We start from the raw sequence: 24,834 nt of genomic DNA, 5'->3' as shown, positions 1-24,834 counted from the left end.
AGCGTTTTGCACGTGGTTTACACTGGCAGATTAGAGTTTAAAATCTAAAACTAAATCCTAATTAAAATTAATTGCATTTTACTCAATCCCAGCTACCCATTGCTAAACAACAACTTGTATTTATACAGTGCTCCTCACGCAGCATAGTGCTTGGCAGAGCATGACCCCAAGCCAGGGGGAGGGGGGAAGATGACCATAGACAGTCGAACAGGAAGGTCTTCAGGCGCAACCTGAATATAGGGAAGCAGCGGGCAAGCCAGAGGGATAAAGGAAGAGTACTCCAGAGTTTGTGGGCATAGTGGCTGAAAGTGGCTGATGATGGGAGAGGAGGGCATGAGGAACATGCAGAAGCCAGTTGAGTGGAGATTGTTGGTTGGGGAGTAAGCAGTTCAGAGAGGTAGGGCGGTGCCAGGTCATGAAGGGATTCGAAGATGAATGCGAGGATCTTGAAATCGATCCATTTAGTGGTAGGGAGCCAGTGGAGCCTGGCTAGAACTGGTGTGATGGGGGTACAGAGATTAGTGAGGGTGAGTATGCAAGCAGCGGAGGTTTGGATTAACCAGGTTTTGTGACTAGTGGAGTTGGGGAGACAAGTGAAGAGAGCATTTGAATAGTCGAGGTGGGAGTCTGAGGGATAGGCTGGGGAGGTAGAGGAGGACAGAGCCACAGGACAGAAGACGTTGATGGGAGCCGAGGAGTATGGCTTCTGTCTTGTCAACATTTAGTTGCAAGAAATTTGCACTCATCCAGGCCCTGATGTCTGCCAAACACAAAATGATAAGAGTATCAGCGGACCTGAATTCGCAGCTGGAAGAGTAGATTTTGTGTGTCACCTGCATGCGTGTGGAAGTTGCAGATGACATGGCCAAGAGGGAGTACATAGACGAGGAAGAGGAGGGGGCTAAGGACGGAGACCTGGATTACACCATAGGTGATCGGGAGGAGAAACCGTTTGAAGAGACAAAGTAACGGCGATTTGTTAAAGTAGGACTCGAAGCGGAGGAGTGCGGTGAAGGCGGATGAGGGAGGAGAGGCGGTGAGGGGGGGCGAGGACGGCGTTGAAACGACCACAACAACAAGATTGCATTTGTAGAGCGCCTTTCACTTTCACGAAAGTGGTAGAGGAAGAGGAGGAAGAGGAAGAGGAGGAGGAGAGAGCCCTGGTCATCCAAAGAGGACCTCATTTGTGACCTCAACAAGACCTGTCTGTCTCTGGGGACAGAGATGCTGTTTGACGGGGCTGAGGTTGCGGGTCCTGGGGAGCCCCCCCTTTCCCCCCTCCCCCCCCCCCCCCCCGCTTAACACATCCCGCCGGTCAGGTAACATTCGGGGAAGAAGAAGAGGAGGAGGAGGAGGAGGAGGAGGAGATGGGAAAGTTGCCTTAGCAGAAAGAGCCCCGAAGAGGGCGCAGCGCCGCCGCCTTCTCCGATGCAACTCTCCGCCACTGCTCCGAAGCCCTGACATTTCGAGCTGAGGGCTCCTCCGGGTTGCAGCTCACAGCCCTCTCTCTCTCTCTCTCTCTCTCTAGTTTGCTACAGCCCCTTTTCCTCCTCCCCTTCCCTCTCCCTCTCCCCCCCCCCCCCCCTTCTTCCCCCATCCCCTCCCCATCCCCTCCCCATCCACCTCTCCACTCGGGTCTCTCTCTCTCCCCTACGGATCAGTTGGCGAGAGATGCGCTGTTAGAAAGCCCATCGCGTTAAAGCCACAGCAGCGGCTGAAAGTTACCCCCTCTCTCTCTCTCTCTCTCTTCTCTCTCTCTCTATTCTCTCTCTCACTCTCTCTCTCTCACACTCCCTCCCTCTCCCTCTTCCCCCTCCGGACTCGGACATGCAGCCCAGGTCGGCGGAGCCTCTCCGGCTCCAGGTCGCTCTGGACCAGAGGAAGATGAGGGGGCGCAGAAAACGACAGGATTTGTTGGGGTGGCAGATCTGCGCACTGGGCAGCGTTCTGCTGCTGGTGTCCTGCATCTCCAGCCTGGCCGAGAGAGCAGGTAAAACAACACAGGGTGGGGGGGGGGGGGGTGGGTGGGGGGATATTTTCTCTATGTGTGTGTGTGTGTATTTTATGTATATATATATATATATGTGTGTGTGTGTGTATTTTAGATGTGGATCAATCTTTTGTTTACCTACCCCCCAACCCCACTCCATCCATCCATCCATCCATCCCTCCCCATCATCACCATCACCACCACCTCCCACTCCACTCCACGCTCCACTCACTGCTGTCTCTCCAGATCGCTCGGTCACTCGGGCTCGGTCACTCGGGCTCGGTCACTCGGGCTCGGTCACTCGGGCTCGGTCACTCGGGCTCGGTCACTCGCGCTCGGTCACTCGGCTCGGTCACTCGGGCTCGGTCACTCGGGCTCGGTCACTCGGCTCGGTCACTCGGCCTCGGTCACTCGGCTCGGTCACTCGGGCTCGGTCACTCGGGCTCGGTCACTCGGGCTCGGTCACTCGGGCTCGGTCACTCGGGCTCGGTCACTCGGGCTCGGTCACTCGGGCTCGGTCACTCGGGCTCGGTCACTCGGCGCTCGGTCACTCGCGCTCGGTCACTCGCGCTCGGTCACTCGCGCTCGGTCACTCGGGCTCGGTCACTCGCGCTCGGTCACTCGCGCTCGGTCACTCGCGCTCGGTCACACGCGTTGCCATATTTGCGTTTGTAGTTGAGGATTACAAGCAGTTTCCCTGAGTCTGAAAACATGTACCAGAAGACCCTGACTCCCAATAGGAACCCCCCCCCCCCCCCCACCACACACACACACACACACAGGTAACTGAATTGCAGCTGATGGGATTCATTTATAAATAATATATTGTATATAGACCGGCTTTCCGAGTCATCTCTGTAAATTTAGGTTTTTTTAGGTTTTTTTTAAAAAAGGGTAGGTAACTCACCAGCTCGCTTGAGGCGACTTACGGGGAAACTAAAGTGACACGGATGGCGAGGATGTGTTGTAGCGAGGAGTTTGTGTCCGGTGTTGGGTCATACCGCACATCTGTGTTCCCTGGGCATAGAGTGGACAAGACTTTATTTGATTGTGCAATACATTATTCTGCACTAAAGTAAACAATATATAAAGACGATTTGCCTCCAGGTAAGAATAGGTAGTCAGTGATGAGGGCAGAGTATCTACACCCTGTGAAATGGATAAACCACAATCCTGTTGTTTACCCGAAGATCACCTGACGATTATTCCAATCCACACCAATGTGCCAGCATCTAGCGAAGAACAAAATACCCACTTAATGCCAATTTGTCCACCTCACAAGCTATTTCGAAGCCTTTGTGAACGTGGTTGTACAGTATAGCTATGTCACTGAGAGATGGAGGGAGGGTTTGATACCGTCCCATCACCAGCACAGTAATTGACCAGAATTGAGAATAAAATCTTGTGAGCATAACACTTATTTTTAAAAACACATGCACACTTTCTGTCAGATGCTTTCACAGCGGCAAGCCGGTCAGTGACAGAGGGTTTGGAGTCTGTCACCAGCTAGTGCCTCTTGGTCTGTGGTGCTGTGAGATCCCCCAACAAGAAAGAGAGAAGTAAAATCAATGTTCGCTCCATCGGCCATAAATATCTAAAGGAAGATGTTAAAAACTAATCTTGTCTGCGGGTTCCTATGATGCTTCTGCAGCTTAAGTATCCCTTGTCCTTCAATTGCCCTTGCAACTATCATCCACATATCTGCACTCTATATTGTGGTTTCACTAAGATCTGTTTGGTGTAGAGTTTTCATGCTCGTGCTTACGTGTGCTTCAATGCACACAAAACTGTCAGATTCTGCTTAACACAAACACATGTTTTTAAAATGGAGAAAAAAAGTCCCCTTAACAGTCATACATTAATCTCCTATCCGAGCTGCAGTGCATTTAAACACGATAATATGTCTCAAATGACTGATAAGCAGAAGGAAGTGAACTTATCTGAACTGACTCCAATGTAGTGGATCAGAGTTGTAAGCAGGAACTGTAACTGTGCAGTCAGCCTGCTCTCCCTGCGCTCAATGTAGGTTGGAGACAACTTCATATTACTGAACAACTACAAGGCTAATGAGCAGTTATGCAAAAGGTAAGGAAATCTTCCAGTTTAATAACTTTACCTAGAATTATATGTAATGTTGCAGCATGGAAACAACAACTTGCATTTATACAGTACCCTTCGCACTGGGTTGCGTCTCGAAACACGCCTTTCAGCCTAACTAGTTTGTGCCAGTGATTGTATTCCACATGAGCCTCCACACCTCCTAATCCCCTCTAACATACCCCTCTATTCTCTCCTCCCTCAGGTATGTAAAACTTCCTTTTACTAACGTAGTAAAACTGATTAAATGGGGGAATCTCATAGAGGTTTTCAAAATTAGGGAGGGTTTTCACTGATCAGCTGGAAGGAATTTTTTTAACCAAGCGGTTGTCAGACTTACAAAAAAATAGTCCTGTAGCCAAACCCATACCACGTTAGAACAGAAATTGAATTAATACAGTATTTGAATGAAAAATAGTAAAGGGTATAAAGGAAAGATCAATGGTATATCAAATCCAAGTATTATTATATAGCGGCTTTCACATCGGGACGACATTTTAGGACCAGCATAGACAATGGGGGAGATAGCAACCGCATAGACACAATGGACCAAATGGTCGCTTGGCTGTGCTGAAAAGATTCTCCTTTTAGTATATCACTGGCTAAGAGTACTTTGACCACCTGGTTATCCTGCTCCCTCCTCTGGTTCTTCGGAATTACTGTCCATTCTTCCCTCCACACAAGGCTTCTGCCTTCTTCCAACAAGCAGAATGCACAGCTACCATCAACAAGGTTGCAGTTAGTTCTGAAAGAGCGCGGAGTTAACCCACTCGCTCAAGATGTTTCTTTACCTCGCTGAAAGCCTTTTCCCAACGTACCTTTACCTTCTGCTCATATGTATGTGAGCTCCGAGTCTCATGCCATTAAGTAGGTTCACCCCCTCTCCCCCCGCCCCGGGCTGGGACAAAGCACTGATTTTCATTCCAATTGTATTATATATGCATCTTAGTTGAATTCTGCTCCCAACTAATTGAAATTTCTGTCTAGTACGCACAGTGATGACTGCCTGATGTTGTTTATTAATATCTTCACCGTTTAATAAACATCAACTTCACTGTTCTGAATGTTTTAGTGCATGTGGTGAAGGGAGCCATACATTTAAAACTTTAATAGAGGCACTTTGTTATTCAGCATTTGAATCCTGAAGATGACATTTGATGGACAGACATTGGAATTACCTTCACAGAGGAAACCCAGTGTTTAGGGCTGAAATCGTAACTAAATTATCACACAATAAAGGTCTAGTAACCCACTGTCAGCCCCCTGGTATTTAAGAACTTGTTTACAACAACAAAAGCAACAACAATTTGCATTTATCTACCACTCTTTGTGTGGGGTAACTTCTCAGAGCACTTAATAGTGGCGGAGCTTGACGCCGAAGTGGGGATGCTATTTAAATGCTATTTATAAAGTCATTTCAATTTACATTGTATTCTGTGAAGTGCTTTGAGATGTCCCAATGACATGATAAGGCACTGTATTAAATGCAAGGATTATTATTATTATTTATCCCATTATATTTTCAATTTTGAACTGTTACATTCGCACACTAGAAATGTACCGGCCAAATGATTAATCAGCCATTCCTCCACCATGCTTTTCTCAGATAGAACCATGCTGGTCATCCTAAATAAGATTATGTTTCTGTCCAAACCCTGATAAATTTGTCTCCATGTCCTCTTGAACATGATAATTATTTTTCTTTTAAACATGCACAAGCGGTGTTAAGGCTTCCGAGCCGCTGCCTTGTAATTGTGGGCTCTGCACAATTTTAAAAAGCGCACTGAAAAATACTTTATGATATATTCTGTGAAGTGCTTTGAGACATCTCAACAGTGTGATAAGGCGCTAAATCAAATGCAAGGATTGTTATTATTATGATTATTGTTAATAAAGGGAAGAGTAGTCTCACTGAACCACTCTGCTAGGAACTATCTTTGTAAGATTAAGGTAATGGACAATAATTTGCCTTTTAGCTCAATTTCACGTGGCCATTTTACATGAGCTTGAACCTTGTGTTTCCCAGCCAGGCTCAATCCCAATTCCTACTCTGTGGTAGAGTTCACTGGATAATGATATCCCTGAGCCCTGGCTGTTAATTGTCTCCCCGCCCCCCCCAAAAAAAATTGGGAAATGAGACTAATTGACACATCTTCACTGTTGTCTTGTCTGAAATTAAATAACTGTGCATAGCCTGGCATTTGAATTTACTATATGACTGTTTTGCGTGGCTCAGTGTGAACCAAACGGTCCAACATTAATACCCTGGAACGTTTTGATCTGCAAACATGGCATCACGAGAATTGTTGTCACTTCCAAATCTGGCGAAAAACCTCGATATCAGATGAACAATCTAAAATCTTATCTCCTTAACTCCAGAGGGAATTGGTCTTGTCATTCTTGCCTCTTAAACTTGTCAGATCTATCTCCTCCTTAACATGATACCGTGAGAACTAATACATTTTTCCCTCCTAGTCTGGCTGGAGGTTATCGGTTCTGTCTCTCTTATGAGTGAAATAACCAGAGAACTGATGAGTATTCAGGTTCTGAATGAATAACTCCCACAACCCCCACATTCCATGGCATTGTAGAAACCCAAGTGAAGCCCCGGTGAAGATGATGGTTGGCTCACCACAGGATTGAAATCTGGGACCTTCAGTCTGTATGGACTAGTAGCAACCTTAACCCTTTAGCTCCTAATCCAATGGGGGATCTTTACATTATTCTGCACTAACCATAATGCAATTCTCAGCCACGAGTTGTTGAAAGCTAACATACTTTGCGAAATATAGCAAACATTTTAGCTAGGTATTTATAATGGCATTTCCTGTTAAGATAATTATCAGCGAAGATCACTAATTTTCAAATCTTATCAATTGCTTGGGTCTGAAAAGCTTCAGTCATATGAGGTCATCTTTGCGACTGGTAGAAGTTTGCAGCAGGAACTCATCTGACCTGTATCACGTGTTTGAAGTATTGTTTAAACTAACACCTGCAATGCATTTTGTGGGGGAAAGTTCTGCATACAAGTTTCCACATTAATAATTCTGATAACATCTCAATGATGCATTGATTCAAAGTGTTCCCCTTCTACCCATATGAAAACTAGAGAAGACCAATCTGATGGGTTTAGAAATTTGAGTGGTTTACAGTGGCAACAACAGCTTGCACGGAGCAAGTAGCAGAATTTGAGGGTGTGGAGCAAAAAGGCAAAACAGAAAGAGAGCGAGTGGGGATTTTTAAATACGGTTTTGAAGTTAGGGAGAGAAGGAACAAGGGTAATTAACAACTGGAACAGATTGCCAGATTGGACTCGTTTAAAAAGTACCTTGATGGAGGTACGATAGGGTGGGTGTTCTGGAAGGACGAGATCAGATAGGCTCAAGGCCTTCTTCATCCAAACTGATCCTTGCAGCTTCTGAAGTTATCTGTGCTGTTTGTAGGACATTGCTGTGCGCAACTGGCATCTGCGTTTTGCCCACAAATTACACAGATAATCCAGATTATTGGGAGAGTTTCAGAGAATCGGGCTCAGCCAGCAATGATGGGAAGAGTAGACCACTGGTGGGAGAATAGGGCCTGGGGGAAATGGCATGGTTAGAGAGGACAGAGGCCATGATGTTGCAGTTGTCTGTGACCTATTTGACTGGATACAGAGGGAAGTGTTAGTAGTTGTAGAGTTCTCTATTTTGGTCACTGTTTCCTCTTGAAACCTCATTTTCATCAAGATTTGTGTTTCAGAGTTTAATGTGACCTTGTGGGAGCTTAAACTCTGTACTTTCTGGCATCACCTGACTTATGCTTTAAGCAAGTGGAAATGTTACTTTATAAATGCAAGTTATTGTTGCACTGTACTTTAGGAATACAGTATTTCTTTTGGAATACAGTATTTCTTTAGGAATACAAGGTGATCCACTGTGTCCTATATATCACAATAGAACTAGAGGTAGTATTATGCGCTGAGTCTATCACAGAATATGCTTTTTGTAGCTTTGATGTGAGATGACTACAGGCAGGTTTAAGGACTTCTTGATGATGGTGGCAACTGCTCCAATGTGTCATTTATGCCATGTGTTTTGAAGCACTATTCAGTCTATAATCTGTACTTTTGTGGGAAACAAACAACATTACATTTATACAGTAACTTTCTCGTCAGAATATCCCCAGATCCTGAACAGTTAAAAACAATATTAGACAAATAATAAAAACTCCAGGGGTAGGACAAGCATACAACAAATATTGTGCCATCATATTGCTTATTCATGGTTGTGGGCACAGCTTGTGGCACTCGTATCCTGAAAGATGTTGTCCTCATGATAATAGCATTGAGTTGCAATAAAACAATTTCCATATATGCCTGCAGTGTACATTAAACACCACAGGGCATTGGCAATGGTTGCAAGAGTACAGTTCTTATCTTTAAAAATGTTCAGCACGAAAGAGGAAGTCAAATCTTTTAGAGGAAGCTTCCAAGAATAAACCGATGTAAGGGCAATAGTTTGAAGGGTTATAATAATAATAATCCTTGCATTTGATATAGCGCTTTTCCCGGCTTCTAGACGTCTCCAAGCACTTCACAGAATAGACTGTAGAGTGAATTGACCGTATATTTGTGGGCGAAACGCGGTAGCCAATTGTGCACAGTAGTGTCCCACAAACAGTCGTGGATTGAAAATGACCAATTTATTATTGTTTTGTTTTGGAGGGATTATTATTAGACGTGTGGAGTAAGGGAACTTGCCCAAGGTTTTTTGTCCTGCCTGAAATTGAACTCGGGTGTCTCGCTTGCAAGGTGAGTGCTCTAACCATTGAGCTACAAGACTCCACAAAGGTTAATAGGGTGCAGCTTTTTTTAGATACATAACCAAAAGACCTTTTTAGGGACAGGATTGACATGAGCAAAATTTCAAAGAGAAAGATGAATTGGAAGAAGAAAAGGCTGAAAAAAGAATTTGCTTTTTTTAGATAGCGTTGTCATGTTGATTAGTCTCAAAAAACGCTACAATGTAATTGCTGTCAAGTGTTGTGACAGTTTTTGGTGGCAAACATGGCAGTCCTTTTGCACACAGCAAAGTCCCACAAAAATCCTCTAGGTGAATGATCCATTAATTTGGAGGATTTTTGGTCAGGACACTGAGAAATTCCTTCACTTTTTGAATAGCTTTATTGAATCTTTAACGTCCACCTGGTGAGCAGGTAAACAGGGCATCAGTTTAATATCTCATCTGACATTGTATTGTAGCACTGGTGAATAAGTGCTGAACTCACAATCTCTGACCGAGAGGCTAAGTGCTATAAACTGAACGAAGATTCGCCCACAAATATACAGTCAATTCACTCTACATTCCAGCACTTAAGACAAATCCAGAGTTATCTGAAGATGCTCAGTTCAATACTGTGCTGTCCGCTTGCCCCCTGTTAATAAAGTGCTTACTGTTGTCCTTTTAGTTGCATGTGATGTTTCCAATTTTGTCTGTTGTGTATGTGTTTGAGAGATCCTCTGGTCCCAGCTTCCTCTTTGACTTATCTGGGCTTGGATCCATATAGGAAAGAACATGAAGGTCTCTTATAAATTGGTGTTTTTTAAAGCTGAATTATTGTACTTAATAAATCGAAAGCACTTTTCAATGTCTGTCCCGGTTCCCTCCCTTAATAGGTGGTTTCATTCTGCCTTTTCATACCTTTTTGTGAAACTGTCTTAAGATGCCAAGAGTACTTTAGCAGTGCCAGGCTCTCAGCCTTTCACATCTGCGGCAGGGAATCCAGGTCTGGAAAAATTCATTGCATAAACTCATGTCTTATTTACAGTGCAAAGGGGTTCAGGGTTACATGATGTTTGGTGGTTTCCTGGCATTGTTACTTGCCTGAGAGCCAAGCTGCCAGGGATTATCTCTGGCCAGTGCAGACTTTAATGATGGCCAAATGTTTTTGTTCTTTTATACGGGTTTTATGAAGAACAACTTAATATCAGTGACCTATTGGAATATTTACTTATTTCCTTCAGAATGGTAATTTTTTTCTCGTAGAAATCTGGTCCACTGTCATATCAAATTATGATTAATCCTTTCGGAAGCCTTTTTTATTTTTTAGAAAAATAATTACATGCACTGTTCAGTGGTGATCCAACAAGTGGTTTTGCAAAGCTTTACAGTAGAGCCCGATATCTGTAATAACAGGGACTTGTGTCATGATCCTCACTCAAAATACAACATACTTCTTCCATCAGCAGTTATCATCTCTCTGTCTCTGTGTTTGTGCGTTTGTCTTTAACTGTGTATGTGTATCTGTGTGGTTATCCCTCTCTCTTTCTCTCTGATCTCTATGTATGCGTGTGTATCTCTCTAACTCTCTGATCTGTATGTACCTGTGTCTCTCTCTATTTGTGTCTCTCTCTTGCTCTATTTATTTGTTTGTTTATTTATGTCAATCTACTTTACAGTATATACTATGAAGCATTTTGAGTCGTCTCAATGACGAGATGAGGTCCTATATCAAATTGCAAGGATTATTATTTACATACACTCGTGTATGAATATGTATGTGAGTGTGTGTGTTTCTATTTCTGTGCGTCTCCCTTTCTCTTTACGCACAATATTGTAACTTTATTGGAACTTTCTCATACACTGAGAAATAATCCTGTTACTAGTTTCAATACGTGCAATTAAAGAGTTTTTCTGGTATTTCATCACAACTTTACTTTTGGGATTTCATCTTTGGGTTGGGATTGGGGAGGGTGGAGGGCAGAGATGGTAGCAGGGTGGCCGAAGGCACAGTCGAAGAGTAGGGTCTTGAGGCATGCCTTGAAGGACTGGCTTGGTGAGGTGGAGTGTGCTTCCTTGGATGCTGATGCTGCCAGTGCTTGACTCTGTAATGAATCCTGTATTAGGGATTTTATTTTTCCATTGCTACATTAAACTGAGACCTCATCTGCCTGTTAAGATGGACTTTAAAGATCCCTTGGCGCTATTTGAAAACAGGAGAGACTTCTGGTTCAATATTCTGGCTACAATTCTCTGCATGAGTTGGTCATTCTCTTCACAGATGCTTGCTAGCATAAGCGGTCATTGGTTTATGCTTACGAGTACAGCCACTATCTATCAAGTGCTTTGAGATGTTTCGATGAGATAAAGTGCTTAAAAATAAGATTTTGTTTGTGACACAAAGCGCAGGTGAAAGAAATGTTCCTTGTATTAAAGGTGTAAAAGATTTTTTTTCAAATGATGCGAGTTTCCCTCCCCCTTCCCGCCTTGACTATAGTTTCTTGTGTAATTCTCTGTGTGCTGAAAGTAACTGATTGATGTTGGGTATGCTATAAAGCATTTTTTTAACTCAGAAAAGATTGTTCCGTATAATGCAATACTAAAGGCACGTCTCTTGATATTACTCTGCGCTACTTATCATCTTGCAGTTCTCAGCAGCCGACTCATTTCTGTTGCAACCTTGAACATAGCATAAAACATTGTTTAAAGCATAGACAGCTGAAGCCTAGTAGCATTACAAGAAAAGGGCTCTAACTGTGAGAGCCTTGTGACTGAGGTTGGGGAGAACTCGGGGAAATCTTCTGAGGAATTCTATCTTTAAATTGCTGCAGTCTGGAAATGAGGAATTGCCCAAATGACAATAAGTGGTTACGACTGGATTGATTAGTGGCTTCATTTTATTAAAATGGCTATTTCTATGGAATGCATTAACTGGAGCGTACACTAGCATTACCATCTGCTTGCATTAAGCCATTCAGTGAGAAAGAAACATTGGAATAAAGCGAATGGAGGGGACCAGAAAATAAAAGGGACCTGTTAAACTGAGCATGTCAGTCCTCAGAAAGGAATGGGATGCTTTTCCATTTCAGGTACCCAGAATCAGCATCAGGCGCTCCCAGGACGGGAAAATTCTAATGAGAATCTTGAGTTTTGCTCTTTCATAATCTCAGTCTGACCACTTACCATCTCCTCCATCCGTGCTCCCAATGAGCTTCCTCAGATATAAAACAGATTGGATTCACCCCCTTCCTCCCTCAATACCCTGGTCTCCATTTACTCTTCCTTCAACTCTGCTTCCCTCTCCTGATGCATAAAACCTACCACCTGCTCCCTTGACCCCATCCCTACACTGCTCCTAAATAATCAACTTTTCTGGTTTCACTCTTACCTATCCCAGTGCCCTCACTTTGCCTCTTCCAATAGCTTCACCTCCTGCCCCCGTACAGACACTTATAGTGTTTCACAAGGCTTTATCTTGGACTCTCCTTTTCACCATCCATATCCTCTCTTTGGTGATATCATCTATAGACATGGGGTCCATTTCCACATGTACTCAGATGACACCCAATTCTGTTTCTCTACCTCCACCCACCATTCCAGGACTATTGATTTTTTAACTAATTGCCTGTCAAACATCAAGTCTTGAATCAGTTCTAATCCTGTACGGCTCAATGTCAGCAAGACCAAGGCTCTCATCATATAATGCTCTCCGCATCACATATTGTTCTCCCTCCCTTCCCTCACTCATACCATGCATTATTTCTCAGCCATGTGCTCTCCTGCTAGGTCTGCGTTGAAGTTGATTACTTAATCGGCTGTCTAGATGTACTCCAGAGCAACAGGCCAGTAGGGGGAGAAAGAGATGCTGTAGAAATAATTTACTTTTCTTCTCCTTCATTCCTAATGATACAGCATAGGCAGGAATGTAGAGTGATTGCAAAAGCAAGTGCATTGCTGTCCCCAGGGAAGAGGACTGAAGCCGACTGAAGCTAACTGTGAGAAGCCCTCAGCGTAAACCTCGAGGGATTGCATACAATTTGGGACAAGCTGACCCTTTGTGAATGTGATAACCCTGGCAGACTTAGGAGGCCAATTATGGTAGAAGAGATCTGGAGCCACTCTTCCTGGCATCAGGAGTGTTTGTATAGGTTGGTCACAAAGGTCTAGGGCTGTTTTTCATGATTGTACCTGCATGTTTGTTTAAAGCAATGAGCTTGTTTTAAACCCAGGTCTGGCAGAAACCAAGCTTGTGTTGCATTTTGTGACATTACAGATCAGTGGCTGCTTGTTGCATGGAGCCTTGTAGATCTGAATATTTGTACATTTAAAAAAAACAGTGCTTAATTTTGCTTTACATTTCTCCTGAAGAGGCATCATTTTCCCAATTTGAAACTTGACATGAGGATATTTGTAGGAAACCTGCTGCTTTGTGCAATAATAGCTTAATTCAGGTTTTATTTGTTGAGGTAAATTGGTATCCTGCTAAGTGACTGACCATTCCAATTGACTCAACCATTAGTATGGAGTTATGTAAGTGTGCACAGGTGTATTTGTGGGAACGAGCTTGTTTACACTGAACACCAATTGATGTTTTTAGCAGTTTACTGGTTGCTATTTAACCATGTGATAAGATTGCAAATTAGAGAGATGTCACAATTAGTTAATTTAATCCTGTTTTGTGCCTATCTCAGTTGGACTCTGTGTTGGGAGTACAGTACTCAGTGGTTCTCCACTGAGATCCCAGAAGTTGGGATGGGACACCCTCTCCCTTGTGCTACAAGGTTGCCTCAACCTATTGAAAAGATGGAATGAGGTCTATCAGGTGTCTGCTGGTCAGCCCACAGCAAGGCTACAGTTGATAGAGCTGCTTGAGCTGTTCAAGAGCTTCTGGTCTCTGTGTTGCTGGTCAAGGTCACCAATGACATCTTGACCATCTGCGACCAGGGCTCCCTCTGCCTCCTCGTCCTCCTTGACCTATCGGCAGCATTCGATAAGGTCGACCACGCTATCCTCCTCCACCGCTTGTCCTCCCACCTCAACCTTCAAGGCCCTGTCCTTGAGTGGTTTAGGTCGTACCCCACTGTCTTCATTTTGTTTCCACAAACGGCTTTTGCTCCACCCCCCACACTGTCTCGTGCGGTGTCCCTCAGGGCTCTGTCCTCGGTCCCCTCTTCACCCTCTATATGCTCCCCCTTAGTGACATCATCCGCAGACATGGGGTTAACTTCCACATGTATGCAGATGACACCCAACTCTACCTTTCCTCCTCTACCCTCAACTTCATGACCACCGATGTCCTGATAGCCTGTCTGTCCGACATCGAGTCCTGGACGAGAGACAACTTTCTTCAGCTCAGCGTGCGTAAAACTGAGGCCCTCCTGATTGGGCGCTGACAACATCAGCATCCAAGGCTGTACTCTCTACCTCTCAAAGCCAGTCAGGAACCTCGGTGTTCTGTTCGACCCTAAGCTGTCCTTTCTTCCTCATATCCGCGCCACAACTGGCACCGCCTTCCATCACCTCCGAAACATCGCCAGACTACGGCACTACCTCACCCCTCACGCTGCTGAAACTCTGGTCCATGCCTTTATCACCTCAAGGCTGGACTATGGGAACTCTCTCCTCGCCGGCCTTCCCGGCACCTCCCTCCACAAGCTGCAGGTCATTCAGAACTCTGCAGCTCGTGTACTGTCCTTCACCAGGCTTCGCGGCCACATCACTCCCACCCTCGCTCACCTCCACTGGCTCCCCATCCCCTAGAGGATCGAATTCAAGATCCTCATCCTCACCTACAAGGCCATTCACGGCCTCGCTCCCTCCTACCTCTCCGATCTACTATCCCCCATCTACCTGTCCGTACCCTCCGTTCCTCTGGCTTCGGTCTGCTCCACATCCCCCGCCCCAACTGCCTTACCATCGGTGGCCGGGCCTTCAGCCTCTGAGCCCCTAGGCTCTGGAACTCCATCCCCCAGTGCCTTCGCCGCCTCCTCCCTTTCCTCCTTCAAGGCCGGTCTCAAGACCTTTCTCTTTGACTGTGCCTTCAGCTCCCCTCTCAACTCTCTACCCCCTCCTCGCTCCCTCCCTTCCCTCCCCTCATCCTGACCATTTCCCCCCTGCTCGGGTCCTGACCCAACTGTCCAGCGCTTTGGGACGTCCTCCCGACATGAAAGGCGCTCTATAAATGGAATCTTGTTGTTGTTGCTGCCCACAAGCTCAAGAAAGACAGAAAGGGGAAATGGCTTGTAGTGTTGGTAAAGAGCTGGGTTCTGATTTTGCCTGTTCATATATTTGTGTGGTAACTCTGGTGCTCATATTCCTAGGCTATTATGTGGCGAGTCATACTCCAGAGGTGGATGACCAATGGACGGGTCGGAGACTGATGTCGCAAAGCAATGAGAATGACACCAAGACACGCTTGCAATACTTCAAGAACTGCACTGAGCCTGGTAAGAGAGCTGTTGCAACACTCCTTAGCACACACCCCCACCCATCTCCAAAAAGCCATCACACTTTCCAAGTGAATGGTGCTTGTGTTTGTAGCACGTTACACAGTATTTTGTAGCTGATTAGCACTGTGTTGGGTAAGGGGTTACTTAAATGGAGTATTATTTTTGAGTTAAGGTGGTATTCTGTTAACTAACTTGACAATTCCAGTGCACACAGCTTCTAACGCCTGATAATGGGCAGCTATTGGCCCACTGAACCTGTGTACAGTCAATGATGTGAGGGATAACTGGCCACTTCTCCCATGAGAAGCAACAAGAGTCACAGTGACTTTTTATCTCTTTCTGGCAGACACAATCAAAATAACATTGCTATCACATATGCTGTGTGTAAAAAAATAAATAAATAAAATAAATAAATAAATCTGTTTACGCTCACAGTGCCTTATAACTAGAAAAAGTGATAGGATGGGTCTGATAGCCTTGCTTGAGATCATCTCCTTATTGTCGGCTCCACTGGTCTGGATTATCAGGGTTTCAGAAGCTATGGTCAGTGGAGTCCGTGCATTTATAGTTTTCTTTTTTTCAGCAATAAAAACTGGAGCGAGGGGAGGGAATGTTGATGAAATTCAGTCAGTTTAAAAACTGAATTTAATTTTTAAAGTCTGAATTTTCCTATCTTTTCTGTCTTCCATGATTGTGTCCTCATTGTGAATCTGGCTTCGCTGTAATTCCTTTCCTGTTAATACTCTCAAAAGCTTGTGCCATCACAGTGCGGACGATTTGGGCCGACTGACCTGTTTCCTTGCCCTATCATTCTATGTAACTCTGTTATTAGACACATACATTACCATAGCTGGCTTTCTTGTGTATTTCCATGAACAGCAATGCAGCCAGATGGGTTTCCCAGTTGCTCTCAAGCCTGTGCTGGTGCAGCTCTATAGGTCGGTAGGAGGCGCATGTCTGCAGTTTTCCACTTAATAATAATAATAATCCGTGCATTTGATATAGCGCTTTTCACGTCTTCTAGACCTGTCAAAGCATTTCACAGAATATGCTCAAAGTGAATTGACTGTATATTTGTGGGCTATATATAATATATATGAAATATTTGAAATGATTTCTGTGAAATCATGTCTTGTCTTACCAGCTCAGGATGTGAAGATGCTCCTCACTTTTCCTTCCCCTGAGGGTATCTCAGCATGGTTTAGTGTAGTTGTAACCAAACGTTTTGGTTGGGCAACAAAATAAATTTTCTTGATTTATGCCAAAAATCAAAAAATGTTCAATCAAGAGAACTGGAAATGCACTGTTGATTAATATGGTTAGCCACCCATAACCTCAATCAACAGTGGTGCAACTGAACCCAGCTCCATATTATTGGTCAGCGGTTATCTGACACATGCAGAACCTGTCACCATGAGTATGTGAACCAGACAGAGCTCCTCTTGTGTATGCTGCCTACGCATGAAAAAATTCTCGTTTGTCAGAAATGGAATGTATACTGTCTGCCCAGAGGGTCACACCATGCTTACCTAGTTCTGGAAAATATGAGACACAGGATTGCGAGAGCCAAGTGATACCCCAGAGTGTGCGTTGGGGTTAGTACTGGATTGTAACCAGGTAAAACTGCATAGCTTCCCATTTGGGTCACTAGTTGAGTGGGAAGAATCCTTGGAGCCCAGTGACCGCTCTGCCCCTCAAATTCCTGCCAACGAGCCAGAACTGATACCCGGCTATGACATGAAATTGAAAATGGACCAAGCCACTGTGAAATTAAAAGAATTATGCTGCTTGCGATGTTGGCGAAAAATCAACCCGTATCAAAAATGTTCTTTCTGGAGAATTCTTTTTAATAGTATTTCCTTTGGTCGGCAGTTGCTGGTTGGTCACGTGATGTCTCTCTAATCTGGTTGATAGATTGGTTAATCTGCCTGTACTGAGTGATATATAATTTTAATCAAGGCACAATCCACATTTCTAGGTATTTACTAGACCAGCCCAAACCAACCTCTCTTTATCTCACTTGCTGCAAAGCAGAACTGCCCTTATTTACTCTCCTAATTCAACACATTTAAAGTAGGTCAATAATATCCGGTGACTTGTCTCTTAAACCTCATTGCTTATGTCTTTATGTGAAATAGATTTAGAAGTACACAACCCAAAGCTGCCAAGCTCAATGTCTTGCAAGAGAAAACATTGTAAATGGGTATGGTGGGGGGGGTGGTGGTAGAAATGAGGAGAGAATGCAAACCCATCTGTTTATTTTCGGAGAATGAAACTCTGAGAAACAGGTTAAATTGTTTAGTCAAAATCAGTGAGGTTTGGCAGGCGCAGCTGTACAGCAGTTACTGAACCAGGCAGAATTTGAATAGGCAATCTCTCTATTTCGATCTTTCTCTTTGTGTGTGTGTGTGTGTCCCTTTTTTTGTTTCTCTTGCTGCCTTCCTTTGCCTCTGTGTTACCATCCTCCCTCTTTCTGTGTGTATGTCTGTTTGTCATTCATTTTTCCATGAGTCTCTTGCACTCTCTGCCTTTCTCACTCTCCAAATGACTGTTTTATAATAATAATCCTTGCATTTGGTTTAGTGCCTTATCACGTCTTTGAGCATCTCAAAGTGCTTCGCAGAATATATTGTAAAGTGAATTGACTGCATATTTTGTGGGTGAAATGTGGCAGCCAATGGCGCACAGCAGTGTCCCACAAGCAGTCTTGGATTGAGTGACCAATTTTTTTTTAAGGAATTATTACCCCTGGAAAAGCGAACCGCCAATCAACTAATAACCGGGTTCCTACTTACTGCTAGGCAAACAGAGGCGTCTAGAATAAGGAAACTTGCCCAACATTTTGCCCTGCCGGGAATCGAACCCAGGACACGCATATATATATATATTATATATTCAGTATGAGTTATTTGATCTTTGGTTGGATAAAGTCTTTTATTAGCACAGAGAATGAGGCCAGATCCAGAAAAAAAAGTAGCATTACTGCCCACGCTATTTAGGCTAATATCTGAGCCCAATAAAGATGCACAAAATTTTAAAAAAAACTACAAAGTGTTTTTCTGAGAGAAGGATTAGGACATGTTAATATTGTGCATATTTTACTGTAATAGGTTACAGGCATGCTTTGATCTGTCCCTAAATGGGGGATGTTATTGCCTTTGATTCAACCAGAGTAGGATCATTCTTACCATGCACATTTCCTGTTGGGTTGGCACATGAGAGACATTAGTTACAATGTATAGTAGTGATTCCACTTTGGAGATTAATTTGTACAAGCATTTTTTCAGGACCTGTTGAGAAGTGGATTGTTGTACAAATTTATTCCAGGATTCAGCCTGTTGGATTTTTTTTGTGTTCACTCCATATTGTAACTGACAGGTGTAGGGTGTATGGGATGAATCTGCTGTATATTGTAAGACCAACTAAATGACTTGTTATCTACAGGACGCAAATGTGGCCAGTCACAGTGGCTGTGATTCCCACCTAGTCCCCACCCTCCCCGCGGAGCATGAGCTGTAACTGCTGTTGACACTTGCGGAGACTCTGTTGCTGTCCACAATTGGAACTTGCCTTCTGTATTTAAAAGGTTTCGTATTGTCCTATTAATCTTTGGATTTTTCGTCCTTTTCCTCCTCTGCGGAATGCATTGACTCCTGTTGGAATACGATCCCACAGGCACCAGCCTCGTCCAGCACCTCTGCCAAGTGACTGTGCATGTATATGTGACCCTGGACACTCACGTCAGCCAGGCTTTTTGACCGTAGTGTTAGTCGTTGAGGGAATATACAAGTTGAGGCCGGCCATGCACATCTCTGGATCACAATTAGAAACAGGAACACTGGCTTTGATTTTCCCTTCTCCCCCATTCTAGCAGCACAAGTGCCAATTGTATGGCCCATAAATAGCCCATCTGCTAAGATCAGATTACTTAACAAAATTCATGGATAGGATCTGGAACCTTCCTGGTGACCAATGGATCTGTTCCACGTAGTGCATTTACCCAATGTGACTCAGGAGAGTGCTAAAATATGTTCATTCTGTTATCTGCGTTATGTTTAGTTCAAAGTTTCTTCCCCCACCTCTCTTTTCCTGAAGTTGTTGATTCTCTTTTCCTTGTATTGGGATATGTACAGCTCTTCAGGTACCTGGTCTCCTACTTGTACCTTGTCAAAGTGGTATCTATTTATAAAGTCTAGAGTAGTGACAGCCTAATAAACATGTAGTGGGCAGGCAGGAGTGGGGAGGAAGAGAAGGAAAGAAAGAAATCCGTGCATTTGGAATAGGCCTTTCATGTCAGGAGGACGTCTAAAAGCACTTCACAGGATATACTGTAACTATTGGGGAACTTGTTATTTTTTGTAAAAAAAATCTTTGGTTTTTAACATTTTCCATTCTCTTCAAATTTTAGTGTCTAATTATTTGTTCTGATTTTTGCATTTGCCCACAAAAAAAGTCACAACTTTACAGTATATCCTGTGAAGTGCTTTGAGATGTCTTAACGATGTGTAAAGCATATCAGATGCAAGGATTGTTATTACAGTAAAACTTGCATAAGTATCTTTATAAATCCTATAATCGCCTAAGTTGTACAACCGCCTGAGTCCCATTCAGTTTCCTATCAAAACCACTCAGATTTCTTTGTACTGGTCGTACTAATCACCTCCCAACTCGCCACGCTGTTCCCCTATCCTCCATTACTCTCACATTTACCAGCTGCAAGTGCCAAACTCCCACACGCTCACCTATCGGTTGCGTTGAATTATGCATGCGCAGAGTAGATTATTGATTAAATTGGATTTTATACAACTTAATCAAGTGTGCTTACAACTTAAGACTTCATATTAAATATCATGGTCCCTACTGACATGAGTTATGAGTTTTACTGTATTTATTATTTTCTCCCCTGTTGCTGTATGCCTCTGGTCCCCAGATTCCTCTTGATGGGATGAAGTTCCACGATTGCTGGTTGACCTCCAGTTCATGGTTGACCATAGTTCATGTGTGAGCCTTGGTAGTGAGTGTTAATAAGGCCACTGGACTGCAGAGGACCTCACAGTTGAGCCCAACCTCTTCTTACCTGGCTGCCACACCAGCACCCTACCAGCAGAGGGTGCTATGGAGGGACCAGGACCAATAAACCCAGCTTGTTTTGCCCTCCCTCACTCTAGGGAGACGGAAACTGATTTATGTTCCCCATGTCATGTCACCCTCTCTAAAACCAGCAGACTCGGTGTGGATTTGAAACGTGGAGCTCCCAGCGAAAGCTACAGGTCTACACCATCAGAACTGCTCCCCAACATTTCCTTTATCACTTGTGAGAGGCCTGGTTAATATTGCTATCCGAAAAGAGAAGAGAATTTTTCTCCTCATTGTACTGGGAACAATCCTCCAGAGAAAACTGATTACACTTCACAGCACTTTGTGGGACATTGCCATGCGCAAACTGGCTCCTGCGTTTGCTTACGAAATGCAGGTTCACTTACACTTTACAGTAAATTCCGTGAAGCTCTTTGAGTCATCTTGATGATGTGATAAGGTGCTACATCAAATGGGGAACCTGCTGTAATGCGCAGATTGCTTGGTTAATACTGAAATTGATGCCATCCAGTTCCTTGCCATTTGCAGGTAACGGGAGCACTCATGGATTGGACTCTGTGGGTCAGGAGACATCACTCTATGGAGCCATCTTAATAATTTTCTGGTCCAGATCAATAGCATCCTGATGTGTTTATTATTACTGTAGACAGTTACCTGAGAATTGCTGTTATTGTTGTTCCTAACACCTCCTGAATGGTGGAGCCAGTTATAATGTTTGTAAGAGAGTTGTGCCAATTGGATGAGCAATTGGTTCAAAAATAAAAAGAGAGATCTAGTGAGAGCAATAAGAATTGGGATGGAATAGGAAAGGGAATGCTGTGTGGGATCTGCAGGGTTCAGGGCTTGGACCTCTGTTTCTACTCTACATCCATCAGGAGGAGAACTTGGATCAAGTTTGCAATTGGGCAGACAAGCGGTGAATCAGATACATAGTTGATGAATGTAAAATATCACACGTTACTTGCCAGAATGTGCATTGTGAGTATCGAATGAAAGAAGAGCCTGCATTTTTTGCAAAACCTCACATCTGTCTCAATTGTGTGTATATTTTTTGTTCCTCTCTGTCTCACTCACTCGCAGCTGCACATTTTCCCCATTACAATAGTTTAATGTATTTATTTATATGTTATATATAAAGATCTCTGCACGGTATGGGTCAGGCTACATTTGGCATACTAATTCAAGCTGGATCAACTAAATTATTTGCAAACTTTGGAGAGAGGGTGTCACAATATTGTATATTAATCTGGTTTCATCCTATCGAATGCTCGCTGGAGCTGCCTATGTTTAAGGGGAGCTACCCAAGCCATTCCTCTCAAGCTTGTGTGCTGATTTCCCAAAGGTACAAACAATCAACTCAGACTGACTGAAACAGACTGTAGCAAAGCAAGATACATTTCATAGACTCCCTTTAGGAAATGGAAATATCAATAATCTTACACAGTGGTAACTTTCCCAATGTAATAGTTTGCTTCAGTAAATTGCTGAAGATACAATACACATTGCACAGTGTAAAGAACTAAGTACAAAATGGAAATGAAAATTAACAAAAAGTAAACATGGAGATTACCAGTTGTAAACAAACTTGTTTCAGAATGTCACTGTCCATGTATCTATGAAATATAGGCTTCCTCTCAGGTCTTTCTCTTTTATTCTCCTTTTCCTCTATGCATTTCTCTCTCTCTGTGCGTCTGTCTCACTTTCTCATTCTTTCTCTGTGTATGCGGGTGTCTTTCATTTCCTCTCCCCAGACTTGTTGTCTTTGGTGTTGCCTCTCCCTGCTCTTCGTTGTTTCCCACCCTCACCCCACAATTGATTGCTTTACCTAGACCAGCTTTGCACTTCTCAATACACATTTGTTCTCTGAATTTTGGATTGTTTTTAATTTTCAACATTTGTCACCATATAGTCTTGATAACAGTAAAATATTGTAGATAATCTAGTCTCGTTTACACTTTGCTCTAAACAGAACGTCAGAGAGTATCCTCAGACAATAATCCTCACATTTAGTAAAGCGCCTTTCACATTAGGAAGATGTTTCAACGTACATCATAGGACTTACTGTAAAGAGCAGTGACTATTTGTAATGTCCATCTACCCAAGGGGACGGGACCTTGATTTAACCTTTGGCTTGAGTTCAAAGTCCTGACATAGGGTCAGTGAGTCCCATTAAATTGACTTTGGAGCCAGCTGCAAGTGGCTTGTTTCCTGGTTTTAAATGTAATGACAAATAACACAAAGGCCATCAACAAAAACAAACTTCAGAGGAAGGGCAGAGAAGAGCAACAAGATTGAAATTTGTATTTTAAGACTGATCCCTTATGTAACGAAAGAATTTTTGCATTGAGAAGTGCAAATAATGAACAGTACAGCTGTGGTAAACACAGACTGTTATTTCCAATTAAGCCAAGGCCATAAAGTTACAAATATTCACTGCATTCCCAAACCAGGCTGCTCATTGGAAGAGTTCACTGAGCAGCCCTGGCATCACTGGTTGAATGGTACAGATAAGTTCATTCCGATGATATAGTATATCCGATATTTTACTGGTATTTATAGACTGCGACTTTATAGGCTACGAGAGAGCGATGATAATAATCCTTGCATTTGATATAGCGCCTTATCACATCTTTGAGACGTCTCAAAGTGCTTCACAGGATATTCTGTGAAGTTTAGTGACTGTTTATTTTGTGGGTGAAATGCGGCAGCCAATTGTGCACAGCAGTGGCCCACAAACAGCTGAGGATTGAGTGACCAATTTATTATTATTTGTTAAAGGAATTATACCCCTTGGAAAAGCAATCCGCCAATCGAATAACAGCCGGGTCCCCACTGCTAGGTAAACAGCGGCGTATGGAGTAAGGAAACTTGCCCAACGTTTTGTCCTGCCATGAATCGAACCCAGGTCTCTCGCTTGTGAGGCGAGTGCTCTAACCACTGAGCTACAGGATTCCATCGGATGAAATAGAAATAGAAGAGTCTGATTGTAAACTCGCTCAACATCCACTTACCAATAGGGGTCTCTAAACAGGAGTTTGTATCCCAGGTTTCTACCCCTCACCGCGACCCATTATACTGAAGCCAATTATAGTGATCGCTAACTGAAGATATGTACCTGTGATCTTCTGTGGGGTGGTTGGAGGAGCCTGTGTGCATAAATTTGGAAGGACACCTCAACAAGAAGCACAAGTAAGGGTAGATAATCTTCCTTGATCACACATTAGCTGATTCCTTGGTAGATGATTTGTAGGGACAATGATTAAAAGGTCATCTTAGACACGTTCACTTCTTTACAAACGAGGGCATGACAGGTGATCAGCAACTCAGCAACATTCCTACATCGCTAAGTGTTTTCTAGTGCAAATTTAGATGAAGGAAAAACTTGACAGCTCGCACAGTGTCTGTTGCAGGACAAACTGGCTCAGCATCCACACAGCAGTGTAGCAGCAGAGTTCAAAACAGGCTTTCCATCAAATGAATGTGCCTGAAGCCCACCCATTGGCACAAGTCTTGTTATATTATTATTAATAACAATATTATAGCTTTTAAACAGATTCTGGAGTTCTTTGATTGAAATATTGATCTTCTCTTGCTCATATAATACTCCGTAACGCCCACATTGCATTTACTAGTAAATCATAAATTTATAAATCAGTAATGTGTGGGAAAACGTAAGGCATTAAACCACTGGAAGTCCAGTAGTGTTTCAGGTCTGTATAAAGTACAAAACCTGGCTCATTAAACTTTGAAAGTAGTTCTGTATAAAGTGCAAGCTTATTAACCTGGAAGAAATCTGGAAAGCATTTCATCTCGGTGTATGTTAGTTTTCACTCAATGGTTTATAGGAGTTGATAGCATTCTTCTCTGGGCAGGATTGTTGTGGGACCATGACACATTGGCACTTGATTTTGTACCACTCTGAGTTTAGAAGGCTTTGGATTCAAGCCTCGTGTCGGGACTTGGAACTCATGTAGTCTAGGCTGATACTCCAATGTAGTGCTGGGAGTGTGCTGTATTTTCATAGGGTCTGTCCTTCAGATGAAACATTAAACCATGGTCCCATCTGCCTGACCAGGTGGATGTTTTAGATCCCATGGCACTATTCGAAAAGAGAAGGGACTTTTCTCCCGGTAACCTAGCTAACAATCCCCAAATAAAATTAGTTAGTCATTCAATGGCTGTTTGTGGGACATTGCTGTGTGCAAATTGCCTTCTGTGTTTACCCCCAAAATGTAGTCTCTAAACTTTACAAGAAAGATGAGAAATTTCAACATTATAAGCACTATTCAAATGCAATGAAGGTGAGGATTATTTACAATTTCCTAGTCCCTGGGTTCAGGAAACAAACACTGGAAATGGGAAGCCAATTGTGATGCTTCTAAGACCATCCCAGCTGAGGTGGTCTAACTCAGCACAGACCAGGATTCAAGCCGAGGAACCT

At 43.4% G+C, this 24,834-nt stretch overlaps 1 protein-coding gene across 1 annotated transcript in view; it reads left to right on the top strand.

The window, feature by feature from the left end:
* Positions 1-1,769: 1,769 nt before the first annotated feature.
* slc24a3 (solute carrier family 24 member 3) overlaps positions 1,770-24,834 on the top strand; it is a 141,519-nt gene continuing 118,454 nt past the window's right edge. The window contains exons 1-2 of the mRNA XM_007898328.2: positions 1,770-1,990; positions 15,168-15,293. Of these exons, the coding sequence (XP_007896519.1) occupies positions 1,828-1,990; positions 15,168-15,293 (289 nt within the window). The 5' untranslated portion in view covers positions 1,770-1,827. The remainder of the gene's footprint in view (positions 1,991-15,167; positions 15,294-24,834) is intronic.

Source organism: Callorhinchus milii, unplaced genomic scaffold (genome assembly GCF_018977255.1).
Source record: "Callorhinchus milii isolate IMCB2004 unplaced genomic scaffold, IMCB_Cmil_1.0 Scaffold3, whole genome shotgun sequence".
Classification (NCBI taxonomy): Eukaryota; Metazoa; Chordata; class Chondrichthyes; order Chimaeriformes; family Callorhinchidae; genus Callorhinchus; species Callorhinchus milii.
Note: the sequence above shows the minus strand (reverse complement) of the source record. Positions and strands in the feature narration are given on the sequence as shown.